This window comes from Micropterus dolomieu, linkage group LG02 (genome assembly GCF_021292245.1).
Source record: "Micropterus dolomieu isolate WLL.071019.BEF.003 ecotype Adirondacks linkage group LG02, ASM2129224v1, whole genome shotgun sequence".
NCBI classification, from domain to species: Eukaryota; Metazoa; Chordata; class Actinopteri; order Centrarchiformes; family Centrarchidae; genus Micropterus; species Micropterus dolomieu.
Genome location: NC_060151.1, coordinates 2,855,962 through 2,878,231, shown reverse-complemented (window position 1 = coordinate 2,878,231; position 22,270 = coordinate 2,855,962). Strand labels below are relative to the sequence as shown.

Sequence of the window (22,270 nt, the reverse complement as noted above, 5' to 3'; positions counted from 1 at the left end):
GGGGGGGGGGGGGGGGGGGGGGGGGGGAGGGGGGGGGGGGGGGGGGGGGGGGGGGGGGGGGGGGTGCGCTCCCCGTTGTCACCCAGTAGTCAAAACACCGCCGTCATCTTCATCACCGCCCCTGTCATCATCATCATCATCGCCATCCTCGCGATGACAAGTGACAAATGAAATGAAATGTCAAATTAAAAATAAAAATAATGAGGTCATCTCCGAGATGTTTTTTTTACGGGTTCGGTCTCGCGACTCGCCCCCTCTTCGCCTCATCACGGCGGAACTGTCCCCATCTCGGTTCGCAGATTTAGCGTAGACAGCAGCACGAGACCAGGCGAGCGCGGAGCCGTAGCGGAGGAGGAAGAGCAGGAGGAGGAGGAGAAGGGGGGGAGGGGGAGGGTTCTTGTCAACGTCTCCTCGTGCGGGTTTCCACAGTCACAACTAGTATTGTCGTTAACTAGTACCTTTAATTACAGCCGGGCGGTAGCCTAATTTCCTCGCGGTTGCCGGGCTCCGTGCGGCGCCTCGCGAGCCCTGGGCAGAGCACGGGAAGAGAGGCGGCTGTTCGGGCCGGAGCGGAGTGCAGCAGCAATATAGCCACTTGGGAAATCATAAAAAGTTCATGTTCACGTTAAGCGCGTCCACATGACCAGCCCGTCGGCCAATCCCCGCGCGCGGCCACTCATAAACGTGTATCACAAAGTTGTAAATTTTCATAAAACAACAAGGAATTTATTGCATTTCTTCATGGAGCAGAGCTGCTCCTTCTCTTTCTCTCACTCTCCCCGCCGCCATTTTCCCTTACAAACTAGCCAGCAGCTCACAAAGCTCAGAAAAGCAATGGAGAACTCTGCCTTTGTTTTCTTCCTCTATTTTCCTTTCGTTTGTGTTTGTGTGCGTGTGCTAACAGGCTTCTTTATTTATTTGCTGATGTATGACTTAAGTTGGATTGGACCAGGAATTTGTCCAGGTTGGAAAAACTTTTCAAATAGCCTACATTTTATTCTACAAGGTCAGGAAGAAGAGAAAAACAATTCACATGTGACTAAAAAGACAGATGGTCAGATATCACTTTATAACAATGGTGTCACAATTTGGCAGGGCTGATGCAGAATAAACAAAGCATTGTATTCATTATATTTGAATCATATTTATTTAATATTGCAGTGTTAGTGGCACTCGATGTGGATTTGAAAACGTGCTTTTTAATGCCAACATGTATGTTCTGAATTATTTGCACCAGCAATGTTTCGTGTTGTGTTGTTCTGGCGTCAAAAGATGTGGATTGGGGGGGCGGTCAGGTATTTGGATGAAAGCAGCTCAGAGGTGAAGCCTGACTCTCTGGGTGGCTGCACCACAAGGCAAGAAAAGCGATGATCCCTGCAGTGTTGGCAAAATCTCAGTTCCATGGATGGAAACAGAAAATTCTCATTATATGATGGTGGCCTAAGACTTGTTAAATTAGTGAGGTCATTTTGGGCTACAAAGTGAAATAGCTATGGTTTTGACAGAGGTTCCTGTCCATTTTTGTAACTAACAAGCTACAGAACTGCTGCACACTTTTTCAAGTGAACTAGATGAAATTTGGGCCGCGTGCGATTTGAAGGCACAAGCACAGCCAGCACCTGAGTGGAAGTGCGGGCCCGAAAAGCCGTGCGTAAAAGCGGTTTCGCAATGCGGCAGCGCGTCACCATTTTAACTGCCCTCAGGCCCGGAGCCGCAGGGTGCTCAGAGAGCTGCAAAGACACTGCGGTGTATTTTTGTTGTTGTTTCTTTGTTTGTTTTTTGTACACAATCTTGCTTTACAAGATTGCGGTTAGTGGATGGTTTTGCCTCAGAGAAGTGAAAACACACCTGAATAACCAGACAGTGAAGTTTAAAAGGTAATGTTTGAAGTGGGATTGGTTCCCTTCGTTCCTCACGCGTTAACGTGTTTAATTGCTTGTACAACTTGATTTGGTTAATTAAGTGTCTGTCCACCCACACAGGAGCCCAAAATCCAAGGCCTCAGATGCCGCCTCTGCGTCAATAATACCTCACGGTCCAAATCCAGAATTTGTCCAAAGTACTGTTTTCAATATTGCGTTTTCAAAACCAGCGTATTGGACAAGTTAAAAGGTTTGGGGAACATTTAACAACCCAAACATCCGATTTCAACCATGCAGCGAATACTGCACAACATACTCGATCATCTATTTCTGGTTTCCTCAGTCCGCGTTCATTACCGTCTTCTTATGTGTATTGTAAAACATCCAATTCACACGTAGGACTTCAGCCAGGATTTCTGTCTAATCTGCTGTCAACCGGACTAAATAAAGGACACTGGCAAGTCTAAACAATATACGTCTGGATGGTAGGCCTAGAAAACCGGTGTCGAGCACAGACATCATTCAGACATATAGTTCCGAATCCTGAAATCCTGATTTCAAACCTTCTGTGACCAACACGTCACCTTCCCAAAGTGCAGGGTGTCTGCTTAGCAGGAGATGCGGATCCAGCGCTTCCTCTGTGCACATGTCCCGAGTTAAAAATTAACAGAGCACAAAGCTGCAACACAGAGCAGGAGGCACAAACAGGCCGCTCGATTCCCGTTCTGTTGCTGTCTTTGTGTTTGTTGCTTTTACTGGGGTTTCCGGCCTTTTCATGGAGGCAATAAAGACATTAGGACCTGCTAACATCCCCCCACACACCGCCAGTCCACTGCTCTTTTTGCTGTCTACAGACAGTCGAGGACTTCCAGAGGCAGTGTCTCTCATGTCTATTAGAAATGTCGTTTGGATTTGGCAACACTTTGGGCGGCTTGAATCCAGAAGACCTGGATGTTTTTGTCGTAACTCAGGTAAAAGGCGGGGGAACCTGCCCGCTGTTCCGCAGTTTGTGCTGTGCGCAGGGTGTCTGCCGCTCTGGAGGGAGTAAGATTAAAAGAAAATCCAACGTGATATGGCTGCTTGTTATACACAGCAAGACATCTTCAAATATAATGAATGTGTGAATATTTTAAAAAATCCTTCAAACGGGAGACAGATTATATTGTTCTGAAATCACCTTTATTGAGGACAAAACAGAAGGATCTGAATTTTGGAAATGAAACATGAATATTTTGTGTTTTAAAATGGGACTTTATTCTATGACAGTAGTGCAAAATCTGTTCCTTTTTTCTTTTGTATTCATTAGCCTATTTTATATTTTTTCATTTTTTTCTGAATGTCGAACTGGTGATGGCGGGATAAATGTCCACCAGCTTTTTGGTGTTGGCTACAAAGTGTTATCTTAGTAAATTCGATCTTAGTAAATTCGAAACGGGCAATGTATTTTTCAACTTTTTGTGTAACATATTCAGACACTGGAGCCAAAACATAGCATCTTCCATTTGTATTCAGTCTTTGTTACAGCGTGTCGAGCTTGGGCAATTTCACAATGTGCTATCCAACAAAATAAAGATATTTGAAGAAGAGTTTCAGTCCGTTTCAGAAAAGATACTCAATATTAAAAATTCAAACGTAAAAATAAATAAATAAATAAAATCAAGTCAAATTCCATGTCTCTGGCGCTTTCAAACGCATCTCATGGTCTGGGTCAACAAAGATACAAGTGTAAATGCTGCAGCTGTGAATGCCATTTAGCCACTGGGTAACAGCCCATTAATGCTTTTAAACCTGTAAACAAGGTGAGGATATTTTAAGATCGCGCTGGCACTTAATACTGTGGTTATCGTGTGTGTGTGTGTGTGTGTGTGTGTGTGTGTGTGTGTGTGTGTGTGTGTGTGTGTGTGTGTGTGTGTGTGTGAGGTACAACCAAAAGGGGTTGCTTTCTGACAGACTCTCTTAGCTCGTGGGAGAACTTCATAACTTCATCAGATTGCGAACTGAAAGTTAAGCAGTGTCACAAATTGCCCACATTTGAAAATCTCTGTTGTACCTGAACATGCCATGTACATATTTTCCTGTAATAACATGCTTCACAGAAACTCTTTTTAATGGAAAACCCAAAATGTTTATATGTGGTCAGGGGCGCAGCACAATATTCCGGACCTATAGGAATTCTCTATGGACCCTTCCCTGCGCACAAGCATTCTAGCATCTTTGTGTCCGCAATCTCTGTCCCCTTTGCCCCCCAAGTCCTACGTACATACATGATGTTTACATGTCTATGTAGATAATTTGTATAAAGTGATTTCCGGTTAGAGAAGATAGAAACTGTTTGTACACTAATACATATATGAAAACTTACTGACCACACAAGAATCCATGTCTTGGACCTGTCCTGAATGACTCTATGCCACATAGGAACTACATGATAATACCACAACATTTATTTGCTATTTTATTTACTCTCTCAGCTACTTATTGAAAACTGCAGCTTGACGGGATGGAAAACATGCTGTTACTCCAGACATATTATTTTGTCAGATGTTTATTGATGAAATGTAACCGTCCTGAACTGTCTTTATTATTCTTGCTGACAGTGTAATAGGGGTTGTAGAGGTTATTTTCATGTTATAAATTAGATTTATCTTCCAACAGAACCACAGAAACGTGAAAAATGTTAGCAGCTGTGATCTTAAAATATTTCCAGATGAAAGAGAGACTGAAAGATATCACAGCAAACTCACTGCAGTCCACTATATTTATTTATTATTTACATACAAGAAAAGTGCGTTTTAATCTGAACATGTATAGCTCACACAATATGAAAGCACTGGTGCAAATACAGAAAAAAAGCCTATAATTAATTTTAAAAGCTTATAATACAGGAAATAGCTTAAAGAGGCATGCAGAATGAAACTCTGACTTTCTTATATCCCTTTTAATTTTGTGTTCTTAAGTGTATGATTTCATGAAATGTCTCCTCACAGTTGTTTAGGGCTACTTAAACCATGCTGATATTAATTATTTCATTAGACAGAGTTTAACTCTGTACTCACTGTATATACCTTGTGTGTTAGCAGCCTTATAAATGAAATATAATCAGGTATAGCAACACTATCAGCAGCCCCCCCACAGTCTTTCTTTAACTAATATTGATGACAACAAGGTCCTGAGCGACAACAATTCTGTTGACTTTTTTTCTAGTGGATTACGAAAAGTAAAGAAAACGCAAGAAAAAAAAGTTCTCCACTAGAAATACATGCCTGTACAAATGCTCTAAAAATCTGGACCTCAAGGGAGATTTCAGTTAAAGGAATAAAACGTGACATTTTGTGATTTGTTCAACTCACCTTTTCAGAAAATTGGGCAGAATTTGGTTCGTTGCCAGGCAAAAAGAAAATTCTGAAATGGGTGGGGATCTGCAGGGGGAATCAGGTCTCCTGACCTCTAAAATCCTGGTAAACAGCAGTTTAAGTCTAATATTTTAATAGCATAGCACATTGCTAATTTATTTCACTTGTGTCACTAGCCTTGCTGTGTAGGAATTATAACAATAAGCTTTGTATCCACATAAATCATAACTGCTGCGGTTTCACTGATTTAACTATTTTGTCCCTTTCTGCAGGAGATCACCTCCTGTGGAGTGGACCAGAAATTGGTCCTTTAAGAAGAACCCCGCATGAATATGATTTAATTTTTATTGCTGAAGATGTTTCTTTAAAGTAGGACCCTGAATTTGTCTCCCTACTGTCACTTCTCCACATGTTTAAGAGACAAGAGGAGCTAAAAACATCCTGATCATGACTAAAATATGATGTTTACATGGTGGTTAGTAGTTAGTAGTTTAACCTCCTTGTATTATTTGCAGACTAGGCTGCCTTTTTGTAATCTGAAATACATGAATTTAACTGTAAACTGATGTAAGTTACATGTGTTTTGCTCATAAAAAAACAAATTGTAATTTAAAATGCATTTTGCTCCTACTGGCAGTTGTTTGCTGTAGGCAATAACCTGACTGCAGGGCAAAGGTCACTTTTTATTTCAGGTACCCCTACAGCACTAATGAAAATGTAGTTCAAGAATTAAAACCTGAAAACCAACTGTGTTTAATCTGTCACGTGTTAGCCCTTGTCCTCGTCTTCTTCTTCAGCAGTCGGTAAAGCTGCTGTAGGGGAGCCGCTCCCGGCCACCCTGTTCTCCTTCTTCCACTTCATCCTACGGTTCTGGAACCAGATCTTGATCTGCCGCTCCGTGAGGCAGAGTGTGTGCGCGATCTCGATCCGCCGCCGCCGCGTGAGGTACCGGTTGAAGTGGAACTCCTTCTCCAGCTCGAGGGTCTGGTGGCGCGTGTACGTCTGTCGACCCCGCCTTCTGTCGGCACCTACACGCACAAGAACACGCACATCCTTTCAACAATCTCCCAGCTCAAAGAAAGTCATCTGTTAGGGATTGATCATGAGTATTGTTCCCACAAAATCTTCAGGTTAAAGTTAGCTGAAATATTTTGGTGCAAGATTTTTTTTCCCTTGCATCCAATAGGTTAGTATGGAAGTCCATTTCGAACGAGAAAATATAAAACCATGTGAGATATGTCAAACTTATGCTGGTAAGCTTTCAGTTTAGGTCAATATTTTTACTAAGTAATTTCACATTTTTACATTATGTCATCATTTTGACTTAGCTAGCTTTTGACTTTGTAGGGGGTTAAGGTTATGGTCAATATTGTGCTACAAGACACTTTTTTCCCTTTGTTATATCCAAGTGGAAAAACGTGTAGGCCTACTTAAAATACTTATTCTAAGTAAAACATCTGATTTGATAAGCTAAAAGTATGACTCATTAGGTTAAAATGATGAGATAAAGGCTTCCCCACACATCTCTCAGCCATGTGCAGCTAAGGTGCATAAGATAAGAAGAAAACATGTATTTATCTTCATTTTAAAGACAAATCCAACAGTCCGTTTTCAAAAGTCTCTACACTGTCTCAATAAATAACTACTTTAAAAAATACATTTATTGCCTAAATGAATAAATAAATAAATAAATACTTATAACCTCTTAATCATCTTTTTGAATCTTGGTCTTGTTAACTATATCCAAAGCCACTTGTTGCCACCTCCACATCCTGGCAAACACATTTGACTTGTGGCTTTGTAAACACCATAAAACAGTTACTAAATAATGTGGGTTCAGCTGCTGTCTCTCTGGGCCTGTGTTCAATATTTACTTCACCTTGTGTTTAGCATTAAAGGAGGTAGGCCCTACATGTGGATTTGAGTCAACTAAATAATTAAAGGGGGAATTTAAGGCAGAAAAGGCTGCGAAATCTGACTGATAGGGGTTGCTGATGTGCTGTGGCGGGTCTTCCATAGCAGCTCCCCTGAATAAAGTTAGCAGATATTCAGAATCAGCTTCATTTGCAAGGTGTGTGAACACATACGAGGAATTTGACTTGGATTGCACATTGCATATATTTACCCATAATCTAGGTAGGACTATGGTGAGAGTCAGGCTCCTGGTGTAAGACATGTTGGAGCACTTTTAATTTGATTACAAAAGAAAAAGAAAAAGTGACATGTGCTGAGTAAAGACCACAGAAATCCTGTTGACCTTCTGTCTTTGCGAGGTCACACAGTGCCTGAAGGTTAAAGAGAAACTGGGGCATATTTTCACAGGGGTCGTCTGCAGGCCACACAGACCACTAAACTCTTTTCCTCTGCAGATTCCCATAAAAAGAATTTTCATAAATATTTTTTTTCCACTTAGAAATTGAAACTCAACAAAACTGACCAAATACACTTTTAATGTCTAAGGTTTGTAGTGATATTTCTGCTGGTCTAGTATCTTGAAATAGGCCCTGACTTACTCTGCAGATCGTCTGAGCAGCAATAAAATGCATTGACCAGCCTGTAAAGAATTACATCTTTAGTCATTATAGGGCACCGCAGCTGAGCTCTGTTTAGAAGACAGACACATGCTAATCAGAAATGTAGTCCACCACATTTTCACAGTGTCTGACATAAATCTTTGGGACATAAATCCTCAGCCTCCAACTGGCTGTTTTCTGGGTGTGAGCTGAAGAAAAGAACATGTATTTACTTTGAATTGATTTCCAGGTCTTCTCTGGCAAAGACTACACATTTTCCTTACTGTCCAGGTCATGCATAGACATGCTGACCCGGCCATGTTGACACTGCTGATAATTAACTTTAGGTAAATACATACATTATGAAATTGGGAAGGGGGGGTGACTTATCTCATGACCTCAGTATTTCTGAAATTCTGCCGATGGTGCTGTGTGTAGTATACTTAACTGCTGACAATGAATCCTTACTGTTCAGTGTATTTCTGTGTGGCGGTGCATTCAGGCTGTCCTCTGGATGAATTCAGTGTATCACAGATTTGACCCAATATAAACTTCAAACAATATCAGATGATGCTTATAAAGCTTTTCATTTGAACTGACCGTGTTTTTTTTTACTTCTTCTTGCATTACACACACTCTCATTTTAGCAAAAGATGAAAGTCTTTATTTATTTATTTATTTAGTTAGTTAGTTACTTCTTTATCAAGAGATTTCCACTGACCCCTTAGCTGTTTTTACCTCCATTGGGTGACACTTTCCATGTCATATGAATATTCTTTTTTGTGTGATGTCTTTCTCATTCTTGTGAGGGTCTATGTAAGGATTTCATTGTATTGTTTGAAATAAAGAGCTTGCTTTCTTTTATTTTGTCCTGGTCACATTGCTTTGAGTGGAGCAAGAGAGAGTAAAACAACACAAAATTAAAATTACACTACACTAAAAAAAAATACATACTTACGAAACATACGGTATAGGCTACATTTGTTTATGAATTCTCGTTTTACTATATTTGGTCAAAGCAGTCAAACATTTGCGAAGGACCCAATCTAGTTCATATCAAAATGTTAAATATTGAAACATCTTCACAAAGCCTTACCCACCGCCCGCCCTGTGCAGAAATACTTTTCAAGCTTAAACGAAATGTATTTCACCAACAATCATGTTGTCCTCCACGCGTGATTCTTCTTACAACTTGCGTGTCCGTCTGTGTGTATTTGTGCGCGCGAGCCACAGTTTATTGAAGGCAGCGGTCAGCATGTGTGAGTGACTGAGTGTCAGCAGCGTGGAAGTGTGTGTGATGTAGTACGTCTATGCAAGTATATGTGTGTGTGTGTTTATCTGTGTGTCCCTACCTTATTACTGCATGGCGAGGCGATCATTTGTGCTATGTGTGACTGAGCGAGAGAGAGAATTCATCTCCATTGGTAATATGTTTTCCTCTCGCGCTGTCTGCGGTGATTTGTTCGCGCTCGAGCGCAAGTTGGAATTCTCGCTATCAACAACGAGAAGGGGCTGTATTGTGCTCGCTCTCTCTCGCACACACACACACACACTCACAGCAAATACATATAATACTAAAATACATTTATAAAACAAGTAGCCTAGTGAGTTAGTGTGTTTATGGGTGCTCATGCGCGTCCCTGTGAGAGCTCGAGCGCCTCCTTTAATAAGCACTCATGTGTTACTTATTTGTTGTGTTAACGGGAACATCCGGGACGTTTCCTTCCAATCCAATCGAATTTAAATTAAAATCTATAAATTCATTGTGCAGTCTGGCTGGCCCGACGCCACCAAACCTTCTCCCTCCGCAACCACATGCACCCTCGTTCCAAATGTTTCACCCTCCTTCTATAGGCTACTGTGTATGTGTTTCGTTCACATATTTTCTATTTTGCCGGAATACACATCATTTATTTTGTGTGATGACATAATCGTGTGAAAGTATAGGCTATAACATGGATGTAACCCCAAACGTTATTTTGTTTCTCATATCAGGTCATGAAATGTATAGCCTATTTTGTTCCATTGCTGTGTATAATATTTTAGAATATGATATAATATCTTCTGCCTTATCCGCTCTGGTTTTCAGACCAAACGGACTGGTTTGACTTTATAAGCCTAAAACCAAAGCAAATAAAATACTTTTGATTTCATGATGCACTTTCCACCCTCTTCATCACACAGCTCTCCAAATGAAAAAAACAACCGATAGAACCGATAGACCCTTTCTATCACACACGCAAACACACACATGCACGGCAGTGGGTCTGGAGGATGGTATGGTGACGGAAATTAACGAGGAGGCCTGCAGCGACGACGAAAAGCTGTCCAGTAGCCGCCAAGAGCTCCTGCTAATGAGGAGGGACCTGATTTGTCCAAAAACAATTTTAGAGTGAGTCCGACTGAGCTCTGCAATCTGCGTGTGTGTAAGTGTGTGTGTGAGGTAGTTCTAAAAATACAAGTGTTCAAATGCGGGTCCTGTGTGATTCGACGTTGCTGATTTTGAGAGCAACTCTACTTTTACGCACGTTTGACGCACAAACACTCGCACCCTACTTCTCGGTATTTACGCGCAATGACTCAGTATATTAAGGCAAACGTAAAAATGTTCTTTGTGCTGTTTGTGTTTGTTGTGGTTCGAGGCTCCGAGGCCCTGCTTCCATTCAGGATCCAGCCCGCTGCTGTCGCACAAAGCCGCTTTTACAGTCGGGGGAAAGAGCAGGCATTCAGAGATCAAACCCATCTGCTAATTTATAGTGTTTATAGCGGGTTGGGGTGACAGTGCAATAGCACAATGGGCTTTCATTGGATCACCTAGGACTGACAAGGAAACACAAAACTACCAGGGCGGAGAGGCTGAGCTGAGCTGAGCCACACACTGAATATGAGCGATAGCCGTGAGCACTTTAACCGGTGGTTGTCCCCTCTTAAACACAATACCACCTAATGAATATTCACCAAGTCTTAAATTATGGTTTTATGGAGGTCGCAGTCCAATAAAAGATCTGCAAAGATAGAGAAGTTGTAAAAAAAAAAAAAAAAAAAAAAGAGGCAGAGAGAAAGAGGCAGACAGGCATAGTTCAGCTACTGGCAGCGCAACCAGGCCAACAGTTTAAAGAGCGTTTAACGTAATCATTGAGTCGAACTAATAACACCCCCCCCCCCCCCCCCCCCCCCCCCCCCCCCCCCCCCCAACACTCACAGCACCCATCACGTCCCCTATTTTCCCAGGGCCTCGCCAATAATCCTCCCAGCACCCACCTCCTCTCTCCTCACCTGAGCTTCTCATCCAGGGGTAAATCCGAAGCCCCTGCTCGTTTAAGTGCCGCTGCTGCTGCCCCGGGTTACTCTGTCTGCTGCAGTCCGGCTCAGGGAACCTGGCGGCCAAAGAGCAGAACTGAGGCCGACCGGGGAGCTGCTCCGCGGCGCACCCCTGTAGAGAGGAGCACATGGGCCCGGCTCCCGTCGCGCAATAAGCCCCTCCTGTGAGCACTTCAGAGGGATTGAAAGGATGGGCACCGGGCTGAGTACTCCCACTGCTCCGGTTCAATCCCGAAAGTGACATACAGAACGATGATGAAGAAGCGGAGGAGGGAGGGAAAGGGGGCCCTCCGCTGCCTCTCCCACCGGAGACATGGAGGTGATATTTGCTGGATTCGAGGGCGCACGAAGAAGACACGCCAGGAGCAGCAGAGGAAGGCGGAAAGGGAGAAGTTGGAGAGTCTGTGAGGAGCAGAGCCGAGCAGCTCGTAGCGGCTTGTTGGTATTTGGAAAACAGCGCGTTGGCGAGCGAACTCATAATTTGGCGCCAGTGATTTGTAGGCCCGGGGCGCTTTAATGTCGACTTTTTACGAGGTACCGTGAATTATTGGCGGGGTATTACTGTCGAGATTTACACCAAAAAAAAGAGAAAGAAAATCACCCCACCCCACTCATCTCCTCCCCTCCCGCACATAGCCTCGTGGACCACGTGACCTCGAGTCCATGTGATGTCAAGATGCCCAATGGCCGACGGGGTTTCCCTCAGGATGCAATATTATATTGGAAGAAATTAGCTGCAACACACGCACACACACACACACACACACACACACACAACAAACAATATAATCTATAAAACAGAATCAATACGCAGCAGTTCAGAACGTGTCCACTAATCACCGAGCGCATGTAGAGCTGGAAAATGAAACGGCTGAGGCTGACAAACATCGCTTTCAAACTTCAATCTTTACTGTCCCGCTTGCTGGGTTGGGGGCGGGTTGAGCCGTGTGCAAAAAGTGGAAAACACTATTAGATGGGATATTGATTAGACTTTGAATGGAGTGGCTTCAGGCACGTGCGTAAAGTTGCCGAGAAGACTAAAAGAGGAGATGGATTTCCCCTGTTATCCACCAACGTCGTCTTATCCCAACTCCTACTTTTCAGAGACCACACATGCAGAAGAGAGGGTCCCACGCAGCAGAACAAAACGGGCTGTTGTTTGCTCCCAGCTAACAGTGTACCGCTGCTGACTGGTCACTGCAGACGGACATGAAGACCGTGTAAACAACATTACAGAAGGACGTTTATGGAAGCAGTCAAACATGTCACTTTGAAAATCATTCTGCAGTAACGCCCACATTTGAACTAATAGAGCTATAGGCTAGACAAACAAAACTAGAAACCTGAGTTTGTGCTGGAAGCAAGTGAGGGTTGATGGATATTTCCGAGAAGAAACACGTTACCGAATCCATTATAAATTCCGACAAGAAAAGGAGGAGAAGAAGAACAAGAAGAACCACATAACTAACTGATGGTAGGCTACAGGCTACGTGTCTTCACTCTCCAGGCCATTCAGCATAAATCACATCCGCCTTTGAGTTAAGGTCTGATTAGTTCTGGTCCCTGGCACTGGATCCAGAAGAAACTCACCTGGCATGCAGGTGCTCTGCTTCGTGCTTAGTTTCGTATCCACGACTTTGACCTTTCCTAGCCATGCCGAACTGAGATAATATCTCCGGGCTGAGTGTAATGTTTAACAGGCCATAGAGAAGTTGTGCGTGCATATGTTATCAATGTTTGGGCTTCCAGATTCCAGGTTTTTGGAACTTAGGTCCAAGCATATTGCGCTTTACTGCTTTGATTTGGATCTTTCTTTATCTAAATCTTTATTTGGTGATTCCACCAACTTTACGACAATCAAAGATACCCATTAATGCTCCTCTTGTTGTCTTCCTTTCTTAAAGCATAAAGCCAGAAACAGCATAGTAAAAATGCACATTATTGTTTACTCTTATTTTGAAAATTGGATTCCTGAAACAGAAAGGCGCATTTTATTCACTCAGTGCAGTTGGGGTTGTGTCTGCAGCCTCTGTCTCAATAATGAAACTCAAACCCAAACTACACACTCCCTTGGCTGCGTTTGACTTCCTATCGCACATGAAAAAACGTGAACCCCAAAAGCTGTTTCCATATTAATATAAAATGTACAAATATCTGATATACAGATGGGTGACAAATGACGCAGGAAGAAACACGACGAGACTCAGTATGGAGTCAGGCCACCACCAGCCTCCAGAAAAGCTTCAGTGCTCTATGCCCAGTCTGTGGAAGGATACACACCATCCCTCCACATGACATCCCCATTGCTGTGCAAGAGAGGCCTGGGTACAGCAGAGAGAGACAGATTTGCAAGATTTGAAGATAAAAGTTTATATTATATAATTTGTTGGTGGAGAGCATTGTCTGACGTGTTGGAGCAAAGCCATAGGTGTGAAACTGGGTTGAGATCAGCTGACATTTCATTCACATCATTTTCATCTTCACCAAACCAGTCCGTGAGCCCCGGTGCACAGAGGAATCTGCATTTCAAATGTTTATCCACTCTTTTTCATTCGTCCCCCGTCTGTATAATGCATGTGTAAATAGGCTATGAATGCTCAGTGAGTTTGGCCTTCCCATATGGAAACAATCCGACCTCAAGTCGTCACCGTGATGATGATGAAAGACAGTGTAATGGTGAATATAGAGGCCTGTAATAATGTAAGTGGAGATAGAGGACCGCGGGCCATAAATAAAGTGATGTTTGGATGGGATGTGGATTGTGTGTGTGTGTGTGTGTGGGGGGGGGGGGTATGTTGTTTTAAGAGGAGATTTCCGAGTCGAGGCTTAAATGTTTGGCCTCGTGAACTGAACGGTTTTATCAGTCTGGGTGCTGACAGAGTGTACAGAGAGGAGAGACACAAGGAGGAAGGGAATGATAGAAGTGAAATGAGAGGAGGTGAAAGAAAAAGAAGGGGGGGGGGAAGTGTGGATAAAAAGGAGGAGAAAGGAAAGAGGCCACATCCAACATTTCTTCCTTCCTTTCTTTTAACGAGAGTTGACAGCTAACAGGCGAGCCTGCTTCTTATTTCTTCTAAACTGATACAAAATTAAACAGTACAACAATAAAAATCCATCCTCACAGCCAAAAGAACTGTGCCTCACATTAAATGCAGAACGCAACATTTTTTTATGACGTTTTTATTTTTATGAATGTTCTCTTTTTTTTAATCTGCACTGTGCGCATGCTTTTTACCCAAAAAGAGAAAAAGAAGACAACATAAAACAAACACCATCGATCAAAAAACGAACTAAAACGAGAAACGACAATTAGAGTGTGTAAAAAAGAGACCCGACCTACTAAAACGGCATAAATAGGCAGTTTCATGTTGTTGGAAATTTCATTAATTGCTACGTCATCATCATCGTCATCATCACCATCATCAATCATTGCCATAACAACAACAACAACAACATAGAAGTGAGAAGTACAGTAAAAAGTGCACCATCATCATTTTTTAACTTAAAAACTATACAGCTGCCAAAGATAAAATTGTTAATGATAAACTTCTAACAATATAGAAATGTTTCCACAATAATTGTTCCACAAAGAAAGGAAGCTATCATTTTTCTTTCTTTTTTTTTTGTTTGTTTAAACACTAGAGTAGACTATGTTTGTTTGAGTTGGATTGATCCACCCCGCCCCATCAATTTTATTTTTTAAAAGTTCATTCTTGCTTCATTGCGGGTTTTTTTTTCTTCCAGCGGTTTCTACAGTCATCAGACAGAGGCGCGAGCCCCCTTCAGTCCGTCCAGCTCGCCGGTAGCCATTTTGGAGACTCAAGTTCCTTTCCATCTATTGAACCATGGAGACAGTGGGGCATTCCATTGGCCTCAATTAAGACAAAAACAGCCCCGCGCCCCCCCCCCTCACCCACCCTCAACCCATCCTGTCCAACATTTACAGCCTCCTCCTCCCCCATCTCTCTCCCCTTTCCTCTATCTCCCCCCAAATTTCACCGCTATCCTCCCTACATTTGCTTGTGGGTTTTCTCGCAGCAATCCTCACTCACGGCCTGAGACCCCGCTGTGCCCGCCACCGCCACCGAGCCTCCTCCTCCTCCACCACCTCCACCTTCTCCACCTCCCCCACTTCCTCCGCCATCCCGCAGCTCCTTCTCCCTCCTCTCCCTCTCCACCGCCTCCTGCTCGCTCTTGCTGCTGGGGAACTTGTCCTTGTTGTTCTCCTTCTTCCACTTCATCCTCCGGTTCTGGAACCAGATCTTCACCTGTCGCTCCGTCAGCGCCAGCGCGTGCGACACCTCGATGCGGCGTTTACGGGTCAGGTAGGGGTTGAACAGGAACTCCTTCTCCAGTTCCAGGGTCTGGTAGCGGCTGTAGGTCTGCCGGCCCCGCCTCCTACCAGCAGCTACTGGGGGTGAGGTGGGGAGGGTGAGGAGAGGGAGACACGGGAGAGAGGACATTATTAGAACACTAGGCTACATTACGGGTTAACGTGGTCATAAGCATGTCACCGCCCTTCACAGTGACCCCTTAGCCTATATAAAAAACAAGCACACATAGGCCTAACTGGATGTTATGACAAGTGATGGCACAATTTTTCAAAGTCAGAAACTCTGAAAATGTCAAACGTGTTGTTAGGTTTTTTACTATGTGCGTGGCGGTAGAGGTGGGGTTGGATTTAGAGTTGACTCCTGTTCATGTGATTGATGTTAGGAGGAAATACTTTTGGCCAAACTCCTTGGTTCTTTGTTTGAGTTAACATGGTCAACATTTGCCTGTGAATTTGCCGTAACACTGTGATCCCAAATAGTCTAGCCTACATAGATAGTCCACTGTAGATACATACTGCAGCCTGGGGTGTGAGAGAAAATGTCCCTAATGTTAGAATAGTTACAACACGTGACAGAGAAGTCCACATTTTAAAATCATGTGATCTTCATGTGACTTAAATGTTCAGGGCTCTCTCTTTCACACACACACACACACACACACACACACACTATCCTTACTACTACTCTTTGAAACATGAGTCCAAGAACAGAAACATAAACTCTTTCAATCCATCAAGAACTCGACCACACCTCACCATCAGCCAACGGCAGTCATTATTAAAACAGACTCTTCTATAACGCAGACGGATCTACTGAGCACTTACAGAAGTGCACATGAATATTTGATGCTATAAATACATCGTATCTGAAAAGGGAAAAGGGATCCCACAGCACAGCAACGACGAGTAGGCCTACAGAGATTAAAGAGCTGCCTCTAATGACGAACAAATACTTTTAATTAGAAATGTTTCAAATAATGACAAGGGAAGATGAAGATATTGTGTCCCACATGCAACCGTTCTCTCTGCTGAAAACTGTGTTTCTGTTTTTACAGATTTGAAAACAGTGAGAACCCGGTTCACAGACACAACATAATACTGTGTTTTCTGCACACACATGCGTGGGAGGAAAAAGGTGCATGATGTTTTTTCCTCAATGAATAGTCTGTGGAATAGAATAATTTACCTGCATTGGATGAACCAGGCGAGGACAGGCAGACGCCCCCCTTAAAAGCTTTTTTTTAGCACGCTTATCCAATCAAACTGGGTGATATTATAACATAAAATGCTTAATAGCCCCGTTTTTCAGCACGGGTGCCAGTAAATCTAAGCACATTATGAAAATCAGTCACTATTTTATATTATAAGCTAGACGTTATTTCAGTTCAGTATTTATACTCTTTATAAAGAGGACCAATACAACTGACACGTTTAACCGTGAAAGCCTTTCAGCAAACTCCCGACAGTTTGCTGGTTTACATACAGGGCATTTGTGTAAGTGGTTGTACTGCATATCAATACAATTGTTTCTCTTCTGCTTTGATTATTATGAGCTCTGTGCCGCGGACAACATATAAGAGTGGTCATAAAGCTTTGAAGTAAAAACGCTTCTAAATCACTGATCTGAAGGGAAATCTAGATACTTAGCGAGTTTTGCATTATCCTAAAAAGAACAGTGCACGCCGCATACCACGGATGATTAGCAGAATTCAAATATTTCTTGTGTTTTTTTTTAATTCTCAGGTGTCATTTCCTTATTTCACACACACACACACACGGAAGATGTCCTGCTACAATCACATAGAAGTCTAAGAAAGCCAGCCGGATGGTTTCTACTTTTAAGAAAGTTCTGTGATTCTCATGTGTTGGATGTTCACAGTGTCCGTTTATGGGCACACAGCTGCATTTTATTGTAAAGCAGTCCGAAGAAGACAAGAGAGTCTTCATGGAAATGCATGAACTTAAGTAAGTGATGTCAATGTCTTGTATGTGTTATCTGTCACAGGGCTGGCGCCGTGATTTCGTGCTGTAGGGACTGAAGGGATGGGCGCCACATTCACTGCTGTCACCAGCCATGAATTAAGGGAAATGGGAAACACTTTCCTGGTTAAAATGACACTATGGGCGCTTTGATCCGAAGGGGTTTTGACGGCGCAACATGCTCGGGGGATTTAACCTGCAACCCTGGCTGCGTCAGTACACTGCACAAAGTGTGTGAGGATACACCCCACCTTTCATACCTCTCACAGCTGAGATGACTCAGACAGCTTTTGGAGGAATACATCGTAATTTAGGCCTTTTTTTTTTTTTTGGCATTTGGCATTTTCCTGTTTCAGCATGAAAGATCATATGCTCTTTTAGGACTGAGAAAATGATGCAAGCCTTGGGATTATGAGATATTTTGAAGACCTATTACATTCGAAACCTTTACAATGCAATTAAAGAAGATCTAAACAAATGCCTGGCAGTTGGCAGTTGACATTTTGGAGGAAGGAGAAACGAGGTTTCCACTTGACAACATATGCCAATGAGAGCCGAGGCTAAATACACCAATAAGCATATCTTTAAAATATATACATTAATTCTTCGGGCAAATCAGATTGTATTCTCTTTTTTTCATTTTAAAAGTCGTACAGAGAAAGTGATTTACCCAGATTTCTAACCACAGCAGTGGAAGTCGTAAAACGGCTCATATTCACAATCAAACTCGGATATTAAAGCTCCAGCTCGGGGGCTCAGGAGTATTTCAAGACATATTCAGTGCTTGAGCCTCCTTCTGTGCTGGGGTTAGAACATAAAGGGTGTGGAGGAGGCGATACCCCTCTTACAAGACAAATTATGAAATGCACCCACTCGTTAAAGGGGAATTTCCGAGGTAAACGGCAAGCATAACCGCCCCCGCCGCTGCGCCTCGTCCTCCCGCTTCACCCACAAAAGACCCGTCCGCCTTTTCCGCTATTATAACTAATAAATCCTCACACGGAGCAACGATTATACCCCCATCAAACTGTGCGCGGGCTCTAACTGCTTGCATACAACGCATTCTCGGCGCAGACCTGCGCGGCTTGACACGCCTGGTTTCCTATTTTGACTCGATTTTTCGGCCCCCGAATGATCGGAGCAGCATGCAGCCGAGCCGGCGCGCAGTTAAGCCCAAGTATACTGTTTGAAAACAATTAATCATGGTACTAAACACTGCCATCGTTGGTAAAGAAGGGATAAACCCCTTAAGAAGTCGTGTTCAGCCCCGCGCATAAGTGTGGCCGGACGTGTTTAAAGCTGGGAATGATTTGAAAAGCGGTGGCACACACAGGGGAGCAGAGTGAGACAAGTGTTAGTATATAATATAACTTTAACGATGTAAATTATGACAATTTACAGGCCACACAAACAGGAAACCGTCAATACAGATACACAAGGAGAAACACGCACACTGCTGGAAGGCACTGGAGAGGAAACACTGCAGGGAAAGCGTTCATAGTCTTATAAAAGCGTGCGTAAATGTGAATTACCTACTATTATCTGTAGCAGGTGGTTGAAATGTAGGTCTTATAATTATGGAGGTAAAGCAGTTCGAGGTAAAAACACATCTGGGATTTTTTATTTATTATTTTCTATTTTATGATCATAATCATGAAGCCACAAAAGTCCTGTACAGGCTATAACCCGTCTGCAGTCACACAACCGAGAACACAAGCAATAAACTCTCTCTCACACACGCGCGCGCGCGCACACACACACACACGCACGCACACACACAGCACAAGAAATATGGGCTCAAACAAAATAGGCTACTATACATGTCAATCCATTCACAGCTCTCTCTCCCTCTCTCTCTGTGCCTCTAAGTCTATGTCTCTCTAATACAAAAATGCCTCCTTGCATAATCAGTCTTATTGTGGTGTTGGTGTAAGCCATCAGTTAGAAGCTCGACTTCCCTGTCATGCAAATCATTTTCAAAAATCACATTCTTTTAAGATTTATAATCTGATCGCACTGAACCAACCGGGCCTGATCCATATAAACAGGCTGTGAGTGCACAAACACACAAAGACCACTAAGTGTTCACACATGTATAGGCTACACACAAGACTCAAAAGCAACCCCGCTTAAATTTGAACCCCCGAGGGATACTTTGGGATGATTTTGATATTTGAGTCAGCGGATCGGACAGGCCTGGGAGTTTTTAGAGATCCCAGAAGCTGTGCAGGTGCTAAATATGGGTAAAAAGACCCCCTCACCCCTATCTTCTATACCCACACACACACATGCAATCCCCCTGCTTTAACCCTATGGTGAATTTGCCACAAAGAAAGAATACACGGAGACCACAGGCAAGGCAGTAAAAGAAAGCAGTGTAAGTTTAACCCGGGTCAGAGCTGTGTGTTTAAAATGGGTCTGTGTGGTTTGAAACAACAGCTCAGGGCTGGGCATCTTCAGTTTTTGGAGAGGCTTTCTCATGAAGAGGTTCAGCCCCCCCACCACCACCACCACCACATATTTTTGACCGCTTTCCTCTCTCTCTCTCTCTGAGAGCTTCTATCCAGGCTATTCACATCCATTCTCTCAGTATATGGCCCGGGCAATTAAACCCTAAAGTCATTCACAAGTTTTGGGGCTGCCAATAAAACCATAAACGTGCTTTTGTTTCCCGCTTTGAAGGCAGGAATAAGCTTCAATTGCCCTGCTGCTTTTAAAACCACTTTCCCAACTTTCTTCCACTGTTTCCTCCTCCCGTGTTTCTGCACTGCCCGTCTTCCTCTCCTGGAGGAGCTGCAGCTCTGCTACTAACATGGACGCTCGCCTCTTTGGCAGAGAAGATTCTGCACCGTATGCTTCGAAAAGGGCAAAACAAAACGAAAACCAGCGCTGTATCCGTTTCCTCACCTTGCGGCCTCATCCAGGGGAACAGCTGCGTCGGTGAAGGGCTCTGCTCGGTTCCCTCCGCGTCCTCGCCGCTGAGCCCCGGCGCGCCTCCCAGTTTACAATCGCTGTACTGGACCAGGTCCGCGTCCTGGGCCCCGAAAAGCGTCTGTCGCTGCAGGGCGTCGTATCCGTAGAAGTTGCCCGGCTCGCCGTGGCATGTGACCGCGCAGGGGCTCTGCTGGTACGGGTTGCTGGGCAGCGTGGAAGCGCTGTGGTGGTAGAAGTCCTGGATCTGCGGAGCGTGCTGGAAGGTGGCGCCGGAGCCCGGGCCGTACACCACGGTGGGCCGGCTGCCTGCCAGGTCCTGCGTAAAACCGCACTCGTAGTAGTTCGGACGTAACGAATCCCCGCTTTTATATTTGGAGAAGAGCGAGTTGACGAAATATGAACTCATCTTTTGTGTTGTTGTTTATTGTTGTTTCAGTTTCTGCTCGGCAGAGTCAGAGTGGGGCTGAAGGAAGCGACCCGCGGCTTTCAAACGTGTTTTCTTTTTTTCTGCTTCTGTAGTGCGGTTTGAGGCAGAGAAACACCGACACACCGAGAGAGACAGAGGGGGGGAGAGAGAGAGTGAGGCAGGTCTGCCGCCGGTGTCGGTGACCGTTGTTGTGGTGTTTCCCCTCGCGGCCACAACAGACGAGCGGTCTGAGGAGTAACGGTAACGGCAGCCGGCCAGAGTAGTAACAGCCACAACCACCACAACAACAATAACAGCAATCACACCGATTCCACAAAATCTCCAGCGAAGAAGAAGAAATAGAAGAGGAAAGAGAAGAACAGGGAGAAGTAGAGGAGGAGGAAGGGCTCGTGCGCATCACAATTCCGGTGTTAGGCTGTATGCGGGAGCCCTGTCGCGCTCTCAAACGGGTTTTCCGTGATTTACTCCTCTGCAAATGAGTTGTTTCATATTTTTCTCCCTCCCTCTCTCTCTCTCTCTCCCTCTGGCTCTCTCGCGCACTCTCTCTCTCTCTCTCTCTCTCTCTCTCCTCCCGGCCCCGCTATGTGTGTGTGTGTGTTTGTCGGTTTCAGGGATAATTTGCATCTATTATCAGCTCTTCATCCCATTGGCTTTACCACGCACACAGACAAACGCGCACGAGCCCCTACACACACACACACGCACATATAAGGGTATATACTGCCCACTTTTTTTCTTTCGCTTGTGCCCGCACGCGCTTGTAAGCCTATGTGTCTCCCGGCGTCGGCTCGAGGAGCTCCGCGCGCATGTGATAATGCCAGGAGAGTGAGAGAGTGAAGAAAGAGAGGAGGAGGTGGAGGAAAAGATGAGGGGGGGGGGGGGGGGGGGGGGGGGGGGGGTAATGAGAATTCTGCCTGCAATTCTTTGCAATTGATCAAATGCGCACACAAGCACACACCAACCACTCTTCAAACCAACCAACCAGAAGAAGAGATTGATTTTTTTCTAACTTGAAAACTGAGATTGAGGTTGAGTGGTGGTGGTGTGGGGTGAGGGGGTAGGGGCACAGCGTGGCTGCATGGGAGCGATGTGAATGAGGCCTGAAAATGTCAGGGAGCCTGGGCGAGAGAGGTTAACACAGACTGAAGAGAGAGAGAGGGAGTGGAGGGGTAGCGCTTCTTAATTGGTATTGGTTTTAACAAGTACTAGCCCATAAATGTAATTGGGGTTTTAAAGACAGTTGTCGGGAGCCTTTCTTGTCTTCCATTTGAGTCTGACTGCTGCTGCTGATCAGAAAATAGACGAGCTCCGGGGCCCTGCGCGCATGCTTTCTGATCATCGTATACTTTTATAAATATGATCTCCATAAACATGTGAGGAGGACTGAGGAGGGTAATAGGCCAAGAGAAAGAGGCTGTAAACGCTTTAACAAACTATAAAGCGGACGGGCAGTGTTTTCTTGTTTACGCCCTTGCAGCAGAGAAACAAAAAAGGGGGGTTTACGACGCGCCCTTTGCACGACCGGAGGCCGTAAACGCCTCATCCTT

At 44.2% G+C, this 22,270-nt stretch overlaps 2 protein-coding genes across 4 annotated transcripts; both read right to left on the bottom strand.

The window, feature by feature from the left end:
- Positions 1-4,606: 4,606 nt before the first annotated feature.
- hoxb7a (homeobox B7a) lies at positions 4,607-11,624 on the bottom strand. Of its 2 annotated transcripts, none has more exons than XM_046070241.1 (2): positions 10,990-11,624; positions 4,607-6,243 (listed from the first exon to the last, which is right to left on the bottom strand). In XM_046070241.1, the coding sequence occupies exons 1-2, from the start codon at positions 11,525-11,527 to the stop codon at positions 5,984-5,986; spliced, it is 798 nt and encodes a 265-aa protein (XP_045926197.1). In that variant the 5' UTR covers positions 11,528-11,624; the 3' UTR covers positions 4,607-5,983. The 2 variants fall into 2 exon arrangements, with proteins under 2 accessions (XP_045926197.1, XP_045926207.1); XM_046070251.1 differs by having other exon boundaries at positions 11,005-11,624.
- A 3,435-nt stretch (positions 11,625-15,059) lies between these two features.
- On the bottom strand, positions 15,060-21,175 carry hoxb8a (homeobox B8a). Of its 2 annotated transcripts, none has more exons than XM_046070222.1 (2): positions 20,270-21,175; positions 15,060-15,460 (listed from the first exon to the last, which is right to left on the bottom strand). In XM_046070222.1, exons 1-2 carry the CDS (start codon positions 20,700-20,702, stop codon positions 15,060-15,062), a joined length of 834 nt encoding a protein of 277 aa, XP_045926178.1. In that variant the 5' UTR covers positions 20,703-21,175. The 2 variants fall into 2 exon arrangements, with proteins under 2 accessions (XP_045926178.1, XP_045926186.1); XM_046070230.1 differs by having other exon boundaries at positions 15,060-15,457.
- Between the last annotated feature and the right edge of the window lie 1,095 nt (positions 21,176-22,270).